The following is a 22,033-nucleotide window of genomic DNA, read 5'->3' as shown; positions in this document are numbered from 1 at the left end:
ATGCCATTCGCTTTCTTCACTGCCTGCTGTACCTGCATGCTTACTTTCATTGACTGATGAACAAGGACCCCCAAGGTCTCGTTGTACTTCCCCTATTCCCAACTTGACACCGTTTAGATAATAATCTTCCTTCCTGTTTTTGCTAGCAAAGTGGATAACCTCACATTTATCCACATTAAACTGCATTTGCCATGCATCTGCCCACTCACCCAGCCTGTCCAAGTCACCCTGCATTCTCATAGCATCCTCCTCACAGTTCACACTGCCACCCAGCTTTGTGTCATCTGCAAATTTGGTAATGTTACATAATCCCTTTATCTAAATCATTAATTGATTATATGTATCACTAATATATATTGTAAATAGCAGCACTGAGCCTTGTGATACCCCACTAGTCACTGCCTGCCATTCTGAAAGGGACCTGTTAATCCCTACTCTTTGTTTCCTGTCTGTCAACCAATTTCCTATCCATGTCAGCACTCTACCCCCAATATCATGTGCCCTAATTTTGCCCATTAATATCCTATGTATAATACAATACAATACAATACAATACAATACAATACAATGCAATACGGTTTTATTCGTCACATTGCACATAAAGTGCAAGTGAAATGAATTTGTCAGAAGCGGTACAATGATAAAGCACACACAATAAACAATAAACATTTAACACAAACATCCACCACAGCACCAGTCCTCCTCCATTTCCCCCCGTGGTGGGGACTAGAGTCCAGAGTCAGTACAGTCAGCTCTTCCCCACCGGAGACCGCGGCTTTAGGTTGGTGTAGGCCGCAGGCCGGAGGTCGAAGATTTAAAGTCCCCGCCACAGCAAGAAACACCACAGACTGCAGGGCCGGCGGTCGAAGCTCCCCACCAGGGACGATAGTAAGTAAGTCCACGCCGGGTCCGCGGTAGAAGTTGGCCGCGGGCCGGCGGTGGAAGCTCATTCTTCTCCCGAGTCCCCCACGAGGGATCCCGGGCTGCAGAACGGGCTGGCACTCTGCAGACTGCGGCTTCAGGCTGCTGGCTGCCATGGGCCAACGAAACGGAGCGCTCCCCTCCAGCTCGTCCCAGCGAGCGCTCGCCCGCTCCATGCCGAGATTCCACGCTGCGCCCGCCGCTGAAGCCTCGGGCGTGTCTCAGGGAAAGGCCACTCGATCCTCGCTGTTCAGCCACGGGGGAGACGACCTGGAAAAAGTCGCCTCTCCATGTAGGGTGACCGAATCGGTTTCCCCCACACCCCCCCACACACCCCCCACACAAGACACACAAAGAAACATAAAAAACATACTTTAAAACATACTAAAAAAACAAAAAAAGTTGGAAAAAAATGGACATGCTGCTGACAGAGCGCCGGCTAGCAGCGCCCCCACCGACCACTGGAATAAGGTGGAACCTTATCAAATGTTTTCTGAAAGTCCAGGTACACTACCGGTGGGGAACCAGCATTCTGGCAGGCAGGTTTGCCACTGCTACTCGGGTGGGTTTAAACTGAATAAGGGGGGTGGGGTGTCAAATGGGATAGTCGAGGAGTTAAAGGGAAAAAAGAGTAAAGGGATGGTTAATGACCCCAGAATTAACGGAAAGGAAGCTCACAAAGGGATAGGAGAGTATGGCCAAGTGTAATAGGAATCGATGTGAAAGGTGAGATGCGTAAGGAATTAAAAATATTGTATACAAATGCGCGAAGTATAAGAAGTAAAGTAGATGAGCTTGAGGCTGTTAGACGTTGGTAGATATGACATTGTGGAGATTACTGAGACGCGGCTGCAGGAGGATCGGGCCTGGGAACTTAATATTCAGGGTTATACATCCTATAGAAAGGACAGGCAGGTGGGCAGAGGAGGGGGGGTAGTTCTGCTGGTGAGGGATGGTATTCAGTCCCTTGCCAGGGAAGACATAGGGACTGATGTAGAGTCACTGTGGATTGAGTTGAGGAATTGTAAAGGCAAGAAGACATTAATTGGTGTTATCTACAGACCCCCAAATAGTAGCCCGGATGTAGGGTGTAAGTTGCAGCAGGAGTTGTAACTGGCATGTAACAAAGGTAATGCCACTGTGGTGATGGGGGATTTCAATATGCAGGTAGACTAGGAAAATCAGGTTGGTTCAGGACCCCAAGAAAGAGAGTTTGTAGAATGCCTTCGAGATGGATTCTTAGAGCAGCTTGTAATGGAGCCGACCAGAGAAAAGGCAATTCTGGATTTAGTGTTGTCCAATGAACCAGATATGATAAGAGAACTCGAGGTAAAGGCCATTGGAGGAAGTGATCATAATATGATTAGTTTTAATCTGCAATTTGAGAAGGAGAACGTTAAATCGGAAGTGTCAGTGATGCAGTTGAACAAAAAGAACTATGAAGGCCAAGGTAGACTGGAAAGGGATCCTAGCAGGGATGACGGTGGAACAGCAATGGCAGGAATTTCTGGGCATAATCTGGAAGACGCAGGATCATTTGTTTCCAAAAAGGAAGAAAGATTCTAAGGGGAGTAGGAGGCAACCGTGGCTGACAAGAGAAGTTAGGGATAGAATAAAACTAAAAGAAAAGATGTATAATACAGCAAAGAGTAGCCGGAAGCCAGAGGATTGGGTAACTTTCATAGGACAACAGAAGGAAACAAAATGGGCAATACAGGCTGAAAAGATGTACGAAGGGAAGCTGGCCAGGAATATAAAGAAGGACAGTAAATGCTTCTTTAGATATGTTAAGGGAAAAAGAGTAGCAAAGTCAAATGTGGGTCCCTTGAAGGCAGACACGGGTGAAATTATTATGGGCAACAAGGAAATGGCAGAAGAGTTGAATAGGTACTTTGGATCTGTCTTCACTAAGGAAGACACAAACAATCTCCCAGATGTACTGGGCGACAGAGGATCTAAGGTGGTAGAGGAAATGAAAGAAATTTTCATTAGGCGAGAAATAATATTGGGTAGGCTAATGGGACTGAAGGATGATAAATCCCCTGGACCTGATGGTCTGCATCCCAGGGTCCTCAGGGAGGTGGCTCTAGAAATAGTGAATGCATTGGTGATCATTTTCCAATGTTCAATAGATTCAGGATCAGTTCCTGTGGATTGGAGGATAGCTAATGTTATCCCACTTTTCAAGAAAGGAGCAAGAGAGAAAACGGGGAATTACAGACCAATTTGCCTGACTTCGGTGGTGGGAAAGGTGTTGGAGTCATTTATTAAAGAGGTAAAAATGGGGCATTTGGAAAGCAGTAAAAGGATTAGTCCGTCAACATGGATTTATGAAAGGAAAATCATGCTTGACTAATCTTTTTGAGGATGTGACAAGTAAAATGGATGAAGGGGTGCCAGTGGATGTAGTGTATCTGGACTTTCAAAAGCCTTTGATAAGTTCCCGCATGGGAGACTGGTGACTAAAATTAGAGCACATGGTATTGGGGGTAGGATGTTGACATGGATAGAAAATTGGTTGGTAGACCGAAGCAAAGAGTAAGAGTGAACGGGTCCTTTTCAGAATGGCAGGCAGTGGCGAGTGGAGTGCTGCAAGTGTTGGGGCCGCAATTGTTTACCATATATATATTAATGATTTGGAAGAGGGAATTAGGAGCAACACTAGCAAGTTTGCGGATGACACAAAGCTGGGTGGCAGTGTGAGCTGTGTCCTCCTCATAGTGTAGTGAGTGACCAGGAGTGCACACAATAATTCAACTATGGCCTAACCATTGTTTCATAAAGTGCTACCCTGCCCTTATGTTATCTGACCCGGTTAATGAAGGCAATTGGCCACTGTGCCTTCTTCACAACAGTGGTATTGTAGTGCTTATTGTAGTAATCCCAAGTGCTTTCATATGGTAACCATAGGAGGAAAGGAGGCAGTGTGAACTGTGAAGAGGATGTTAGGAGGTTGCAAGGTGAATTGGACAGGTTGAGTGAGATGGCAGATGCAGTATAATATAGATAAATGTGAGGTTATCCACTTTGGCAGCAAAAACAAGGGGGCAGATTATTATCTCAATGGGGTTAGATTACTTAAGGGGGAGGTGCAGCGAGACCTGGGCGTCCTTGTGCACTGAAAATTGGCTTACAGGTACAGCAGGCAGTGAAGAAAGCTAATGGAATGTTGGCCTTCATAACAAGATGATTTCAGTATAGGAGTAGAGAGGTTCTTCTGCAGTTGTATAGGGCTCTGGTGAGACCACATCTGGAATATTGTGTACAGTTTTGGTCTCCTAATTTGAGGAAGGACATCCTTGTGATTGAGGCAGTGCAGCGTAGGTTCACGAGATTGATCCCTGGGATGGCGGGACTGTCATATGAGGAAAGATTGAAAAGATTAGGCTTGTATTCACTGGTGTTTAGAAGGATGAGGGGATATCTTATAGAAACATATAAAATTATAAAAGGACTGGACAAGCTAGATGCAGGAAAAATGTACCCAATGTTGGGCGAGTCCAGAACTAGGGGCCAGAGTCTTAGAATAAAAGGGAGGTAATTTAACACTGAGGTGAGAAAAAAAATTTCACCCAGAGAGTTGTGAATTTATGGAATTCCCTGCCACAGAGGGCAGTGGAGGCCAAGTCAGTGGATGGATTTAAGAGAGAGTTAGATAGAGCTCGAGGGGCTAGTGGAGTCAAGGGATATGGGGAAAAGGCAGGCACTGGTTATTGATAGGAGACGATCAGCCATGATCACAATGAATGGCGGTGCTGGCTCGAAGGGCCAAATGGCCTCCTCCTGCACCTATTTTATATGTTTCTATGTTTCTATTCCACAACCGTGGGTAAAAGACTGTGTACATTCACCCTATTTGTGTCCCGCATTATTTCATACATCTCGCTAAAATCACTTCCTAGTCTGTTGTGCTCCAAGCAATAAAGTCCAAGCCTGTCCAAGCTCTACCCATAATTCTGTCCCTTGAGTTCCTAAACATTGTTGTAAATCCATTCTGTACCATATTCAGTCTTCTTTCTAATAGTAGGGAGACTATACTTCAAGTGCGGCTTCTTCAACTTCTTGTACATAACATTCCAATTTCTATACTCAGTTCCATTACTGATGAATTCTTCACCACCTTGTCCATTTGTGGTGACACCTTCATAGAACTATGTACTTGTACTCAAAGGTCCCTCGGCTTTACAATATTTTCCAGGTCCCTTCTGTCCACTGTGTAAGTCATACCTTAGGTTGACTTACTAAAATGTAATCCTCGCACTTGTCTGTATTAAACACCATTTGCCATTCTTTGGCCCACAAACCCAACCATAATTGTTGATAATCTTTGCTGTCTACGATACCATCTATTTCAGTGGCATCGAGTCATAAAGCACAGATACAGGCCCGTTGTCAGAGGAATCAAGTTGTTAATTTCCCACTGGGGCCAGGGGTTGCCTTTATTACAAAGAATGGAAACATTGAAATACTTCCATAATAAATAGTCCATAATAGAAAGAATGACAAAAAGCACTTAAATGGGAGGACGGCAACTGCCGCAACCAATTTAGAACGGCCCTATAAGCACCATAACTCCTCAGATTATTGAAATCCACATTTTTTAGTTTTGAGCAAAATCCTACCCCTATTCCCACTCTCAGGAATTCCAATGATGTCACAGATTGAAGAAGAGAGATCGGCCTTTCTGAGAGTGAACCTGCAGAAAATGACAGGCCTGGATGGAGTGCCCAGCCGTGTTCTCAGAACTAGTATGGACCAGCGGGGGGAGTATTTACGGACCCTACTCTACTCACCCTTAAACTCATCCTACTCTGATTTGAGGCTCTCACTTGCTTTAGAAAGACTGCTATGATCCCACTGCCAAAGAAAAAAAACAAGGTAGCATGCCTTATTGACTACATCGGTGGCTCTGACATCCACCATCATGAAGTGCTTCAAAAGGCTGGTCATGATGCACATCAACTCCAGCCTCCTAGACAGCCTTGATTTACTAAAATTTCCCTACCATTGCTATAGGTCCATAGTAGATGCCATTAATGTGAATAACATGGTGATAATAAGGGCAACTGGGCCTGACCTATTTATTAATTGTAGCGCTGCCTTCACAACATAATTCCAACCAAACTCATTTCCAAATTCCTGGACCTTGGGGTCAGCACATTCTGATCCAACTGAATCCTCGAGTTCCGGACCCTTAGACCACAATTGGTGACAAAATATTTTCTGCAATAACTCTCAACACCGATGCCCTGCCAGGAAACATTCTCAGTCCCTTACTATTCTCCAATTACATTTATGACTCTGCCGCCAAATTGTGCTCTATCTCCATTTACTAGTTTTCTGATGACACCACTGCAGCAGTTCAGATCTCAAAGTATGATGAGACAGACTACAGGAAGGAGAGAACTAAGTAGCATGGTGTCAAGACAACAATCTCTTCCTCAGTGGTACACAAAATTGCTGGAGAAACTCAGCGGGTGCAGCTTTTCCAGCATCTGCAGTTCCCTCTTGAACAATCTCTTCCTCAGTGTCAGCTGAACTTCAGATCAATGTTGTTGTTGCATTGCAGCAATTCCTAATATTAAATTATGACCTTCCAAAATACAGACTTCATGTTACCTGCCCCACCAGAGGGGAGAGAACACTCGATCACTGTTATACGGCAATCAAGAACGCATGTCGCTCTATTCCCCGGGCGGGTCAAGGTCTCTCTGATCATTGTCTAGCTCACCTTATTCCGATCTACAGGCAGAAACTAAAAGCTGCTAAGCCTGTGGTCAGAACAACGAAAATGTGGACAAGCGAGGGCATTGAGAGCCTACAATCCTGCTTTGACTGCACGGATTGGAATGTGTTCAGGAAAGCAACCACAAGACTCGACGAGTATACAGACACTGTATCATCATATGTCACCTTTTGCGAGGACAGTTGCATTCCAACTCAGACCCGGACATGGTCCAACAACAGCAAACCCTGGTTCACCGCGGAACTCAGATAGCTCCAATGGTCTATAGGAGCGGGGATGCAGACCTCTACAGGTAGGCCAAGTACAAGCTGAGAAGAAGAATCAGAGCTGCCAAGGAAAGGTACTCTGAGACATTGAGGAGCAAGTTCTCAGCTAGTGACTATTCTTCAGTTTGTAAGGGCTTGCAAGAAATTGCCAGCTACAAGAGGAAAGCCCCCCACTCTTTGAACAATCGTTAACTGACCAACGACCTGAATAAGTTTTACTGCAGGTTTGAAAATCAGAAACGTAACCCTGGTACCCCCTCCCCAACCAACACAGCCAGACCCCAGTCTATAAAGAATGGACCCTGCACCCTCGCCTTCCCATTCACCACTTCACACCTACTTAAGGCAAGACACCAGTATGAAAAGACTGAACCATTTCCCACCAACCAACATTCCCAACCAACACTTCACACCCACTCACAGCCTGACCTCAGACTGCAAAGACAGGGTCTTTCTACACCCACCCCCCTCCAATCACCACTTCACACATAATCACCCACACCCTCTGTGCTGCACAACATAACGTATCCAATATCAACAATAAAAATAGAGGAGTTGGACAAGCTTTTCAGAGGACAAAAGAGCCGGAAATCTCCAGGACCTGACAATGTTCCCCCTTTCCTCTTAAGCTCTGTGCCAAACAGCTGGCACCGGTCTATACAGACATTTTTAACCAGTCCCTGCAAACATGTACCATCCCTGCCTGCTTCAAAGTCTCCACTATTGTCTGTACCCAAAAAGGCAAGGATTACTTGTCTTAATGACCACAGGCCTTTCACACTGACATCTGTAGTCATGAAGACACTCGAAAGGCTTGTGCTGGCCAAGCTGAAAAATATAACAAACACCCTGCTGGACCCTCTGCAGTTTGCATATCGGGCTAATAGATCTGTGGATGATTCAGTCAATCTGGGCCTGCACCTCATCCTACAGCACCTAGACCACCAGGGGACCTATGCGAGGATCCCGTTTGTTGATTTTAGTTCTGCATTCAAGACCATTGTGCCAGAGCTACTACACTTCAAACTTTCCGAGTTGACTGTGCCTGAACCCCTCTGTCAGTGGATCACCAACTTCCTGACAGACAGGAAGCAGCATGTGAGGCTGGGAAAGCTCATTTCAGACCCGCAAACGCTCAGCATAGGAGGACCGCAAGGCTGCGTACTCTCTCCTCTCCTCTCTACTCTCTCAACACCAACGACTGCACCTCCACAGCCACCTCTGTCAAGCTTCTGAGGTTTGCGGATGACACAACCCCGATAGGACTGATCCATGATGGGGAGGAATCTGCCTACAGACAGGAAGTGTCACAGCTGGCGTCCTGGTGCTGTAGCAACAACCTGGAGCTTAGTGCTCTTAAGACAGTGGAATTGATTGTAGACTTTAGGAGAGCTCCCCCTCCCCCCTCACCCACTCACCATCAACAACATCTGTGGAGTCTTTTAAGTTCCTGGGATCTATCATCTCCAAGGACTTTAAGTGGGGCGACTCCATAGTCTAAAAGGCACAACACAGGATGTACTTCCTACGACAGAGGGCAGTGGAGGCGGGTTCTCTATATGGTTTCAAGAGAGAGCTACATAGGGCTTTTAAAAATAGCGGATATGGTGAGAAGGCAGGAACAGGATACTGATTGGGGATGATCAGGCATGATCACATTGAATGGTGGTGCTGGGTCAAAGGGCCAAATGGCCTACTCCTGCACCCATTGTCTATTGTCTATTGGCAGCTGAGGAAGCACAATCTGCCACAGGCAATGATGGTCCAATTTTACACGGCCATTGTAGTGTCTGTTCTCACCTTCTCCATCATGGTCTGGTTTGGCTCAACCACCAAGCACGACACCTGGAGGCTGCAGCGAATCATCCTATCAGCAGAGAAGGTTATTGGCTGCAACCTTCCCTCCATTGATGAAGTGTACACTGCAAGAGCCAGGAAACAATCATGCAAGATCATCTCTGACCCCTCTCACCCTGGCCACAAACTCTGTTGCGCTAGTACGGGTGTTGCCGGCTGAAGGTACTGGTTTCCAGAGGGCAAGTATAGACATTGTGCGCCATATGGATGCTTGGGCAGGCACCCAACTGTTGCAATGAAATTAAAAGCCAAGCCAAGGCAAACAATTGGGCTGCAGACACCCGACAACCAAAATTCATCTTGTGAACACAAACCTGTCAAAAAGGCGAGACAAACAATTGGGCCGCCGTCGCCCGACAACCAAAATTCATTTTGTGAACACAAACTTGTTAAAAAAAGGGCTGCAGCCACTTTACAGCCGCATTGAGAGGACTCACCGTGGAGTAGACGTGCCTTCAGTGTTATTCGCAGTTGAGAGAGCCGTGACCTTCTCGATTCCTGGTCTGGCAGAGACTGAATGAGGCACAACACTTCCTGGTTTTATAGTCCCTGCCCCTGCCGCCAGTGGGGGCAGCAGAGAGAATGGGGAATTTTGTAAAAACATTAATATCTCTCTCATTTTTCATCGGCGGAAAAAATCCTCCGCACTCATACAGCAGAGGGGGGCTCTGAGCGAGGTGGCCAAAAATGACGGCCGTAGGTGGCGGCGTTCTCTCGGAAATCGCAGCATAGTCGGCCAAAAGCGGTCAAGATCAGAGATTTAGTAATATAGATATTATAAATGGGTGCCTTTTTAATAGGACAAAACAAACTTGTTGATGCATTGTATTTTCCGTTGCACTTGAGTGATCATTCCATAATGATGGAAGTAATGACAGAAATAAATAGATTTTGTGCATTATTATCTTATTTCAGCAATGCTGCCCCGAAAATAAGCAAAGGCATCACTGAGCGCTGAAAAGTGGATTGGCGGAATGGAATCTATACACATATTTTGCTTGTGGTTGTCAACAGATATTTTGAAGTAGAAAATATAAAGAGATATTATTTTTCTCGTTAAAAGCATTTATTGAAATATTCAGTAGATGAGATTTCCACTTAGCATTGGTGTGTTTTGTTTCATTCCTTTCCCTTATGTTTCCAGGTACAGGTACCTATGACATTGATGCTTTAAATGAGGCAGCTTGGAAAAGTTCTCAAGACCAACTGGTGCCCTGTAATATCTGCGGCCGTACATTCCTCCCAGACAGATTGATTGTCCACCAGCGCTCATGTAGACCAAAGTAACCAAGCTGCCAAATAAAGACAAACAACCAAGGAAAATTAACGAGCAGGAATAATTCATTTATGCCACTATCATTATAAAAAACAACCAATTTTTATTTTTTCTAACTTCAGTGCAATGGTTGTGAGTTTAATAACACTTTAAAAATTAAATTAACTTCTCAGTTATTGTTGCTTCAGAGATTGTATCTGAAATTCCACAGCTGTTCCAACTGTATTTTTTCCCAAATCGAACAAAGATTAGAAAGATGGGTAAAGGACAATATCAGACCAGAGACTAGCTGCACTGGATGTTTCAAACTCCATGGCTGTTCATTTCCATATAACCATATAACCATATAACAATTACAGCACGGAAACAGGCCATCTCGGCCCTACAAGTCCGTGCCGAACAACTTTTTTTCCCTTAGTCCCACCTGCCTGCACTCATACCATAACCCTCCATTCCCTTCTCATCCATATGCCTATCCAATTTATTTTTAAATGATACCAACGAACCTGCCTCCACCACTTCCACTGGAAGCTCATTCCACACCGCTACCACTCTCTGAGTAAAGAAGTTCCCCCTCATGTTACCCCTAAACTTCTGTCCCTTAATTCTGAAGTCATGTCCTCTTGTTTGAATCTTCCCTATTCTCAAAGGGAAAAGCTGGTCCTCATCAACTCTATCTATCCCTCTCAACATTTTAAAGACCTCTATCAAGTCCCCCCTTAACCTTCTGCGCTCCAGAGAATAAAGACCTAACTTATTCAACCTTTCTCTGTAACTTAGTTGTTGAAACCCAGGCAACATTCTAGTAAATCTCCTCTGTACTCTCTCTATTTTGTTGACATCCTTCCTATAATTGGGTGACCAAAATTGTACACCATACTCCAGATTTGGCCTCACCAATGCCTTGTACAATTTTAACATTACATCCCAGCTTCTTTACTCAATGCTCTGATTTATAAAGGCTAGCATACCAAAAGCTTTCTTTACCACCCTATCTATATGAGATTCCACCTTCAAGGAACTATGCACGGTTATTCCCAGATCCCTCTGTTCAACTGTATTCTTCAATTCCCTACCATTTACCATGTACGTCATATTTTGATTTGTCCTGCCAAGGTGTAGCACCTCACATTTATCAGCATTAAACTCCATCTGCCATCTTTCAGCCCATTCTTCCAAATGGCCTAAATCACTCTGTAGACTTTGGAAATCCTGTTCATTATCCACAACACCCCCTATCTTGGTATCATCTGCAAACTTACTAATCCAATTTACCACACCATCATCCAGATCATTGATGTACATGACAAACAACAAAGGACCCAACACAGATCCCTGAGGCACCCCACTAGTCACCTGCCTCCAACCCAACAAACAACCATCCACCATTACCCTCTGGCTTCTCCCATTCAGCCACTGTTGAATCCATCTTGCTACTCCTGCATTTATACCCAACAGTTGAACCTTCTTAACCAACATTCCATGAGGAACCTTGTCAAAGGCCTTACTAAAGTCCATATAGACAACATCCACTGCTTTACCCTCGTCAATTTCCCTAGTAACCTCTTCAAAAAATTAAAGAAGATTAGTCAAACATGACCTTCCAAGCACAAATCCATGCTGACTGTTCCTAATCAGACCCTGTTTATCCAGATGCTTATATATATTATCTCTAAGTATCTTTTCCATTAATTTGCCCACCACTGAAGTCAAACTAACAGGCCTATAATTGCTAGGTTTACTCTTAGACCCCTTTTTAAACAATAGAACAACATGCGCAGTACGCCAATCCTCGGGGACTATTCCCGTTTCTAATGACATTTGATTTCAAAAAGTAAAATGCAAAGTCTTTCCAGCCATTTGCAATCAGTTTATAGGTATGTTACAAAACTTACCTTCAGCGGTGCTGCAGTTCTGTCACTGCCCGTGTGCGCGACTTTGGCACCTTTGAGAGGGGGGCAGGTTTAAAATGCCGTTTTACTGGCTTTAAATGTTTAAGTCGTTGTTGGTCAGCCTGTTTAGTTGCTAAAGAAAAATCGCTCCGACATTCGTTCTCTGCAGTTATTTTTAAACATCGCTGGATAATTTATTTGTTAGAATGTAAAAATCATCTTCTAAAGGCGTGAACACCGACAACGGGACGGATCTCACGTAGGGGACAAGGCAAGGTACGCCGTTTATTTTTACATTAAAAGGTGCTTCTTAAGATGCCTTTAATCAAAATTTTAAGTTGCGAGAAGGTGACTTGGGGCCCATCCGAACCGGCAGTATTTTTCCTGCCGACATGGGGTTCAAATTTACTGCAACCGCAATGTTCCAAACATCGCGTTCCACAAAATCCCATTCGCAAGATGATTTAAATGGCCATTAATTTACAGGAATTAACCACTAAATTCCTTCCATTTGGCCTTTAAATTAATGACAATGAGGTTTTAAAATCATGTTATATTGTGAATGTTATTTGGACACTTAGGCTATTTAAAAATGTTAATCTTTTCTAAAGAAATGGATAGATGTTTAGATCTAGTAATTGAATTTTGTAATTAGCTACAATTGGGTAACTAACTAATTATATGCTTTAATTTCAGGTCATCCAAGTAAGATTGTTTAATATTTGTTTCAGAATGCTTCAATCTATAATAATGGAACATTTCAATTCTCTTAATTTTTACGAAAGTTATGGGCTTTTGACTATCCTTGATCACAGCTTTTGTGTTAAGTCAATGGAAAAGCAATAGGGAACAAGATGTTAATTTCTGTGTATGAAAATGGCCATAACCTTTTTTAATACTGAAGACATGAAAGTGAATTAGGTGTCAAATTAAACTTATTTTTATGCTTTATCTGATGGGATAAATTGCAGACTTGATTTTTAAAATCTCAAAATTTTGTAACATTGCTACATTTTAACTGTGCCTCAAGTCTCCAGGATCTGTCAATTCCGGCTCCACTCCACCACAGCTCTGCATATTTGCCAACATTTACCAAATATTAATTGATAAATTTGCTGACTCCCCATGTATTACCATTCACGTTGCATTTTGTTGAAAGCTCTGTTACTACTCTGTTTATTTTACTTTCAACCTCATCTCTCCTTTCGTCATCCCAAATGACTTTACTACAAAGTGCCTGCCATCATCTCTGTCAATCCATGGCCTTTTCATGTCCTAATTATACCTTTACCCTTAAGGAGCATTTTCTGATTCTAATCTCCTTTTCATCCTCTTTCCCTTCATTCACTCTTAAGCCGAGATCTACCCGAAACACTTCAAACCATTATTACTTCCTTCAAAAGTCTCATTAAAACCTACCTTTCTGATCAAGCTTTCATGAATACTTCTAACATGTATGCTCAGCTCCTTTTCCCCCCAGAAATTATGTAGACTTTGTTACCATGATGACATTATAGTTTATTGTTTTTTTTGAATGAAAACATGCCATTTGCTGAGATCACATGGGGAATCACTGATAATCTCCCCACAGAAGGTAAAAGATTACATTAGAACATGTAAGATCTCGTGTGTGTTCGTGACAAGATGAACACAAATGTTATTTTAATGAAATGTTCTTAACAATTAAAAACAGGATAATTTGAAGATATAGTTCCTATAGGGTTCACGCTGCCCCCCATTTTAACAGTGTGATAACTCATGAGGACTTCCTGCTTCATAATTTCAATGTTCAAGAAAACTATTTGAGATTTTCAGTGATCATTTTTTAAACTTTTATCTCAATCCGTACCAAATTGTTTCCAAGTTTAAATTAAAACTACTAATTGAAAGAAACAAATGTTGATAATTAGATGTAGCTTGATTTTTTATCACTTTTATAAATGACAGTATTTTTTTCCTCTAACACTTGATTTCAGCTTTGTAAGAACTGAATTATTTTACATTTATGTGACAGAATAATGACCAGAATCCAGAGACATGTTTTATTGGGGGGTATTTATGTAAGGTTCCTTCAATAATTCTCATGCAACATCAGAACTATAAGCAAAAAAGTTCCATCATATTGTGCAGCTAAGATAAAAACAAATAAACTTTTTCATTTGCTCTCTTCTTGCTTTCCTGAAAGCAACAACTTAATCTTCAGTTTGTTACCATAGGCATTGTCATTTATCTATTATCTAATTAAAATATAGAAATACATATAATTTTACCTCTTAATTGGCTTTTTGGCTTGCGAAGAAATTCAGCTGAGCATTTAAAAACCTTTGTTTAAATAATGCAGTATATAAAAAGATTTATAGTTCCTTAACCTGAGGCGAATTTTACTGTAAGAATAAAATGATAAATTTGATCAGGTAGTCAACATAATGTAACACTCAGAATTAAAGGTGTATGATGATTAATTTGTGATATTATTTGCTGATTATTATTATTGAACTATGCCGATTTTCTGTCATGTAATGCATTTCTTTGTAAAGTTTTAGTCTGTTTGAATAATAAGTTGCATGTTGAATAATTGACGAGTCATTATTATTGACTGACTTAGGATATTCATGTGTTTAATAGGCACTTTATACTTTTAACCTCAGTGGCAGCTGTAATGTTTCAATTCTTCTTCCTCGCGTGAAAGTGGTGACTTACACTGCAGCGTATTTCCAGATGTAGCTGCCCTATGTTGACTCCTTACAATGTAAAAAAATATGTTCTCCCAGCTGGAAGTATTAAAATTGTAAGCATGTTTGTTTTGAAGGCATTTGTAACATAAACTACAACTAGAACAATTGGTTATGTGTAAAGCTACTCAATAATTATTTGTTGCTCTGTCACAAGGATAGATTAATTATCTTGTGGTTTAAAGCCTCCCTTGAGAAAAATGCAATATTCCCACTTAATCTTGAAAATCCCTGATGGAGAGTACACATATAGTCTATATCAATGGCAAATGTGGGACATCATCTCCCAAATTTGTCACTTGCCAGCTCCACCAAACATCTTATGAGCCATCTGTAGAAGAGTCAGCAAGAAAAAAGTCTGAACATATTCAAACTTTTCACCACTACACATATAGTGGTGAAATAAAACAGGCAATGCTGAAATTGCTCAACAAATCAGCCAATATATATGTTTAAGGTTGATGTCCACACAACAGAACGAGGAAAAGTTAGCAAGAAATTATATTTTTATTTGGGGGGGGGGGGGGGGGGGGGAGGGGAGGGTGGATAACAGAGTGATGATATAGGGTTGGGGGGAATGACAAAGGATGATAGGGTGGAGAACTAGAAGTAATGGAAAGAGTAAGTAATGGAAATGCCTTGCTAAGTTAGGCAGAATCTGTGGAGAGAGAAATAGAATTAACAATTCAGGTTGATGGCTTCACATAAGAATCAGCCATTAAGGCTGACTGTTGATTTAAGTGTCGAGCTCTGAGAAATTAAAAATGCCTAATCACATGACTGTAATCATGCATCTTATGATTATTTAACCTCTCATGATTATTTATACTTTAAGATCACCGCTCAGCCTCCTACGCTTCAGAGAAAATAGTCTCAGCCTATTCAACCTTTTCATTAGAGTCCCAGCCATCGTGTCCTGGTAACATCCAGGTGAATTTTCCCTGCACCCTTTCCAGCTCAATGACATCCTTATTTTAGTAGGATGATCAGAACTTCATATAATTCTCCATAGTATATGTGGTTTCACCAGTGTCTTATTCAACTGAAATATAATGTCTCAACTTCTGTACTCAATACTCTTGCTGGTGAAGGCAGGCACACCAAATGCATTCTTCAGCACACAGTCCACCCATGTCACCATTTTCAGGGAACTGTGTACCCCCTGCACCCCTAGGTTTCTATGCTTTATGTCATTCTCCAGTGCCCTACCATTATATTGGCTATGATTGTTTTACTTAGCCTGGCTTGATTTGCAAGTAAAACATAGAAACATGAATGTTAACCCAGCATGGGGGAAATGTATGCATTTTTGTTAAGAAATCATTTTTACTTTAGTTTGAAAGTTAAAACAATTATGATGTCCTTTTTGATCTGATCATTCAACAATGGAATATGCTCTAGTTATGCAATAAAAATATGAAATTATTTTCTTGCCGCTTTGAACAGTGATTAAAAGAATGATTACCCAATTTGTTCCTATTATAAGCAATTTAAAATGCCTGTTTTTCTTGCTGGTAACTGTTTTGTCTGTCTTTCATGATTTTGTTCCTTTGCAGCAAATTTCCAACACATTTAACTATTTTTCTTCATCTTTATGTATCAATTTCCTCTGTAAAATATTTGGCTAAATCAATTATTTTGACTTTTTTCCAGTAGCTTGAATTTAAAAGGTATGCCAAATACGACAAGATCATAATAGAAGTCTCTCCAAAATCAATGTAAAGCTTGCCTTGAGGATTTTATCTGAGCCATATATATATTTGATGATGAATCGTTGGAAATATAAATATTTTTCTGTTATAACCAGGTGCTTAGACAAAAAAACATCTTAAGGGAATGCATTTCTATTTTCTAATTTCCTTGGCTATGTGAATTAAAAAGATTTCTAATGAAAACACCCATAAAATTATCTATTTGGCTTAAAAATAAAACGGGAACTATTCTCAACAAAATGGAACACTTTGAAATTACAGTCTTGTCTTTGGTTCTCTTAAAATAGTTATTTATTACACATAGCCAATGTTGAAGACCATTGCTGAACATTAGTACCCACCCCATTATATCTATATTACTAAAAGTCTGATCTTGACCGCTTTTGGCCCACTGTGCTGCGATTTCCAAGAGAACGCCGCCACCTACGGCTGTCATTTTTGGCCACCTCACTCAGAACCCCCCTCCGCCTTCTGGGACCGGAGGATTTTTCCCATCGATGAAAAATCAGAGATATTAATGTTTTTTTTAAAATTGCCATTCTCTCTGCTGCCCCCGCTGGCGGCAGGGGGGAGGGACTATAAAACCTGGAAGTGTAGTCCCTCACTCAGTCTCTGCCATATCCAGGAAGCAAGAGGTGTCAGGTGGCTGCAGCCCAATTGTTTGCCTCGCCTTTTTAACAAGTTTGTGTTCACAAAATGAATGGCCTCCTCCTGCACCTATTTTCTATGTTTCTGTTTCAAAGATGAGCGGGAATCCATCTCTCTCTATCCCCTCTCTACCCCCTCCCTCTCCCTATATCCCCTCCCTCTCTACCCCTTCCCCTCCCTCTCTACCCCTTCCCCTCCCTCTTTACCCCCTCCCCCTCTTTGTCTGCCTTCCTCCCTCTGCCCCCTCCCTCTCTGCCTCCCCTACTTCTCTGCCCCATCCCTCTCTGTGCCCTCACTGCCCCCCCCCCTCTCTGCCCCCCTCCTTCTCTGCCCCTCCTCCCTCTCTGCTCCTCCTCCCTCTCTGCCCCACCTCGCTCTCCCCTTTTACCCTCATCCACCTTTGCCCCCCCCTCTCTCTATCCGCTCCCTCTACCCCCCCTCTTTATTCCCCCCATACTCCCTTCTTCTCTACCCCCATCCGTCTCTACTCCCCCTCCCTCTGTACCCCCCCCCCCCCCTTCCATCTCTACCCCTCCCCCTCTCCCTCTCTAGGGAATGGTGAGTATTGGGACTATGGGTGAGTGGTGGAGTATTGCGTTCAGGGACCAGCTCTCCGCTGACACATCCCCCCGCCCCTCCCCACCTTGGGGGACGGGACCCAACAGGTCCCACTTAGTCTAGTATATATATATAACATCTTGGCATATGTTACATATGTTAAATCTTGGGATTGACACACTGATGCTATAAAGCGAGTTCAGAGATAGTAGTTAAAGACGCAGAGAATTTAATATAAGCCTTCCAGATCCAAAACTAAATATAGATTGAGATATCTAGAAACAAAGAATTGCAGATGATGGTTCACATAAAAGGACATAAAGTGCTGGAGTAACTCGGGGTCAGGCAGCATCTACGCAGAACAGAGATATTGCATGGGCATGAAAGTGTTTGGCAAAATGGTCGCTGTGTCTACACTCAAAGTCTACGAGACTAAGCATAGAATCGGAAACCATTTCGCTGAACACTGGTGCGCAGACGACCACGGCCTACTGGTTGTTAACCATCCTAACTCCTCTTCCCATTCCCATGCTGACCTTTATGTCCCTGGTCTATTGCCAGACTGAGACCACAAGCAAACTGGAGAAACAGCACCTCATATTTTGCTTGGTAGCTTACAACTCCAATTTTAGGTATCTACCAAGAGAGATCAGGACTTTACCTTTTGGGAGGATGTTCAGTGGTCTGATAACAGCGGATCACATGTCTGACGTAGGTGTCCCTGTTATCCCAATGTTCTAGCAATGAGTGCCTGGGTCACCGAGAGGGTCTCTGCATGACCTTGTTCGAATGGTAGGCAAACTGCAGTGGATCAAGGCTGCCTAAGAGGATGGAGTTAATGTATGCCATGACCAATCACTCGAAGTACTTCATGATAGTGGATATCAGAGCTACTGGACATTAGTTATTAAGGCATGTTACCTTGCTTTTCTTTGGTCTTCTTAAAGCAAGAGGGAACCTGAGATTGGAATTGGAAGAGGTTAAAGATGTCCGTGAATACTCCTGCTGGTGGCTGGGGACTCCATTCAGACAGTTGCGCTTCATGGCTTCCCTCTCAGGAAGGCTGAACTGAAATCTGCAACAGTGCTCCACCCACAAGTAACAACATACAGTGACAGTTCTGAATGACTCAGAAAGCACTAAACATTAATAATAATAAAACATTAATGATAAAACACCATTGATCAAGCATGTGAACCAACAAAATACCAGATCAAAGGGAGGCTACAGATTTTTGGCTGTTGAGTAGAGCAACTACTCGTGGATAAAAACTGTTTTTATGTCTGGCTGTGGCAGCTTTGACAATCTGGAGTCGCCTTCCAGAGGGAAGTGATTCAAAGAGTTTGTGGCCAGGGTGAGAGGGGTCAGAGATGATCTTGCTTACTCGCTTCCTGGCCCTTGCAATGTACAGGTCATCAGCTGATCGGACGATTCGCTGCAGCCTGCAGGTGTTGTGCTTGTTGGCTGAGCCAAACCAGACAATGATGGAGAAGGTGAGAACTGACGCTACGATGCCCATGTCGAATTGGACCATCATTGCCTGTGACAGATTGTGCTTCCTCAGCTGCCATAGGAAGTGCATCCTCTGTTGCGCCTTTTTGACATTAAAATTTGAATTTAAAATAAATTCTAAATCTAGGTTGGGCAACTTCCATCTTCTGGTTATCGCAAACAATTCGATAATTTTAATAACCTCCTTTTAATTCAGTTCCCATAGATATGGATTGACTTTTTGGCTTAGCCTTTCGGCAGCTGCAGGCCAACCTCAGTTGATTATTTAGGATAATTAGGCTCACCCTGAAACCACATCCAAAGAGGGTCGGTTGTCAGAAATGTTGAAGTAGGTAATAATCTGTTGAACCCTTGAGCTCACATGCTGGGAAATGGCCAACATAGGATGTTTGGAGGGTAATCAATAGATGTGCCAATGTATTTAGCTTTCATGGCACATCTAATTTGAGTAGGGTAAACAATGGTAGTTGTAAACAGTTTAAGGCAATAAAACGAATGCACTCTGCTGAACAGCCGACTTCCTTATCAATTGAAGGGGAATAGTTGTTTGCAGTTCTGCTTAGGCTTTTATTCATTGTAACCCTGTGATTAGAGCTGGTTGACATCCATGGTATCTACAGGAGATAGATTTTCAAGGTAACAGGAAGCGTGGGGTTAAAGTTAAATCTGGGGAAAGACAAAGATGAAAAGTTACAGAGACATTGATCAACGAAGGTTTATTTCAAATCTATGAGTAACCATTGAGTCATGAAAATATAAAATGCTGTAAGTACTGTGAATCTTTGAAACACTTTGGGTTTGGTGCACACTGTACAATAAACCGACTTGTTAGATTGACTCACCATTGTTGTACGAGCTGTTTAATTTTGTGTCTGTGCCTATCTAAGTAAAGACAGATACAGGGTTTGGGTGTGGCACAAAATTCCCTCCTACAGGGTCACATGGCCTGCCTAATTCTTTGTTCTTTCTTCCATCTCTTGGAACTCTTTCTCCTTTTCCAAGTCCTTCCCTTGCATTTGCATTGTGCATAAAGAAAGGGTGTTATTGTCAAATGATGGAGTCTACAGCAAGCATAACTGACAAAACAGGAAATCCTCTGTGGGAAGGAGTAAAGGGCAGAGACTGTCCAATCAGATTATGGCTATAGAGAACCGTCCATTGGGGCGGCATACAGCTGAAATGCGGCAATACAACCTCAGAATGAAAAACTCAGGCCAGTTTGCCTCTGTTGCTTGTAATACACACGGTATAAATGAATTGGATGTAAATGTAGACAGGTTGATTAGTAAATTTGCAGATGACACTGACATTGGTGGAGTTGCAGACAGTGAGGAATGCTATCAAAGGATATAGCTGGATATAGATCAGTTACATATATGGGCGGAGAAATAGCAGATGGAGCCTGAACCGAGCAAGTGGGAGGTGTTGTACTTTGGGAAGTCGAATGTCAGAGGAAAGCATATAAATAACTAGACTAAGTCGGACCCGTTGGGCTGGTTCACCAACGCAATATTCCACCTCTCCACCAATTACAATATTGGTGGCCGGGGTGGGGGGGGGGGGGGGGGGGGGGGGGGGGGGGGGGGGGGGCTTTCTGGAGTACTAGTATGGGTGTTGTGGGATGCAGGGACTGGTTTACAGAGGGCTAGTATTGACATCGTGAGCCGAATGGATTCTTGGGCTGGCAGCTCAGTCACTCAAGCCTGGTGTGCTGGCAGCTCACTCACTCATGGCTGGTGGGCTGGCAGTTGAGTCACGGCTATTCCTTGAAATTCCATTTCAAGCAGGGTGCAAGGCTACCAAACTCAAGTGCAGTTTTATACCATTTCAAGCAGGGTGCAAGGCCACCAAACTCAAGTGCAGTTTCATACCACTTCAAGCAGGGTGCAAGGCCACCAAACTCTGCAGTTTCATGCCACTTCAAACAGGGCGCAAGATCACCAAATTCAAGTGCAGTTTCCTGCCACTTCAAGCAGGGTGTAAGGCCACCAAATTCAACTGCAGTTTCATGCCATTTCAAGCAGGGTGCAAGGCCATCAAATTCAAGTGCAGTTTCATGCCATTTCAAGCAGGTTGCAAGGCTACCAAATTCTCTTGTCCAATAAGGCACACCACTTTTCAATAAGACCTCTCCCTCCCCCATCTTGCAGAGACTGAGCCATGCCCACACATCCGGGTTTATAGTCCCTCCCCCCTCCCCCCTCCCATCGGAAAGGACGTGGCCTTCATGGCGTGATTGAGAGGAGAGAGAATCTCAACATTTTTTAAACATTAATAAGCCTTTTATTTTTAATCGATGGGGAAAATCCTCTTGTCCTGCGCAGATGAGGGGGACTCGGAATAAGATGGCCAAAAATCACAGCCGTAAGTGATAGCGTTTTTTCTAAAATCAATATGCAGTGCAAACAGGAAGTGGTCAAGATTTGAGTTTTAATTATATAAACTAGACTAAGTGGGACCCATTGGGTCCCAGCATCACACGGGGGGGGGGGGGTTGGTCACCAATGCAATATTCCACCCCTCCACCAATTCCAATATTGCACGCTAGTGGGGGCCAAATGGATTCTTGGGCTGGCAGCCAACTGTTGCAACGATTTTAAAAACCAGGCGAGGAAATTCATTTTGTGAACACAAACCTTCTTAAAAAGGCAAGGCAAACAATTGGGCTGCAGCCACACCTGACAACCAAAATTCGTTTTGTGAACACAAACGTTTTTAAAAAGGCGAGACAAACAATTGAGCTGCAGCCACTTTACAGCCGCATCGAGGGGACTCACCGTGGAGTAGACGTGCATTCAGTGTTATTCACAGCTCAGAGAGCCGTGACCCTCTCGCTTCCTGGGTCTGGCAGAGACTGAGTGAGGGACTACACTTCCGGGTTTTATAGTCCCTACCCCCTGCCGCCAGCGGGGG

At 43.0% G+C, this 22,033-nt stretch overlaps 1 protein-coding gene across 1 annotated transcript in view; it reads left to right on the top strand.

Annotated features, from left to right (window-relative positions):
* LOC129695808 (zinc finger protein 474-like) overlaps nucleotides 1-12,607 on the top strand; it is a 28,674-nt gene extending 16,067 nt beyond the window's left edge. The window contains exon 4 of the mRNA XM_055633137.1: nucleotides 9,935-12,607. Coding sequence (XP_055489112.1) covers nucleotides 9,935-10,077 — 143 coding nt within the window. The 3' untranslated portion in view covers nucleotides 10,078-12,607. The remainder of the gene's footprint in view (nucleotides 1-9,934) is intronic.
* Nucleotides 12,608-22,033: the final 9,426 nt, after the last annotated feature.

Source organism: Leucoraja erinacea, chromosome 3 (genome assembly GCF_028641065.1).
Source record: "Leucoraja erinacea ecotype New England chromosome 3, Leri_hhj_1, whole genome shotgun sequence".
Taxonomy (NCBI): Eukaryota; Metazoa; Chordata; class Chondrichthyes; order Rajiformes; family Rajidae; genus Leucoraja; species Leucoraja erinaceus.
The sequence above is the reverse complement of the archived record's forward strand: the minus strand, read 5'-3'. Positions and strand labels throughout refer to the sequence as shown.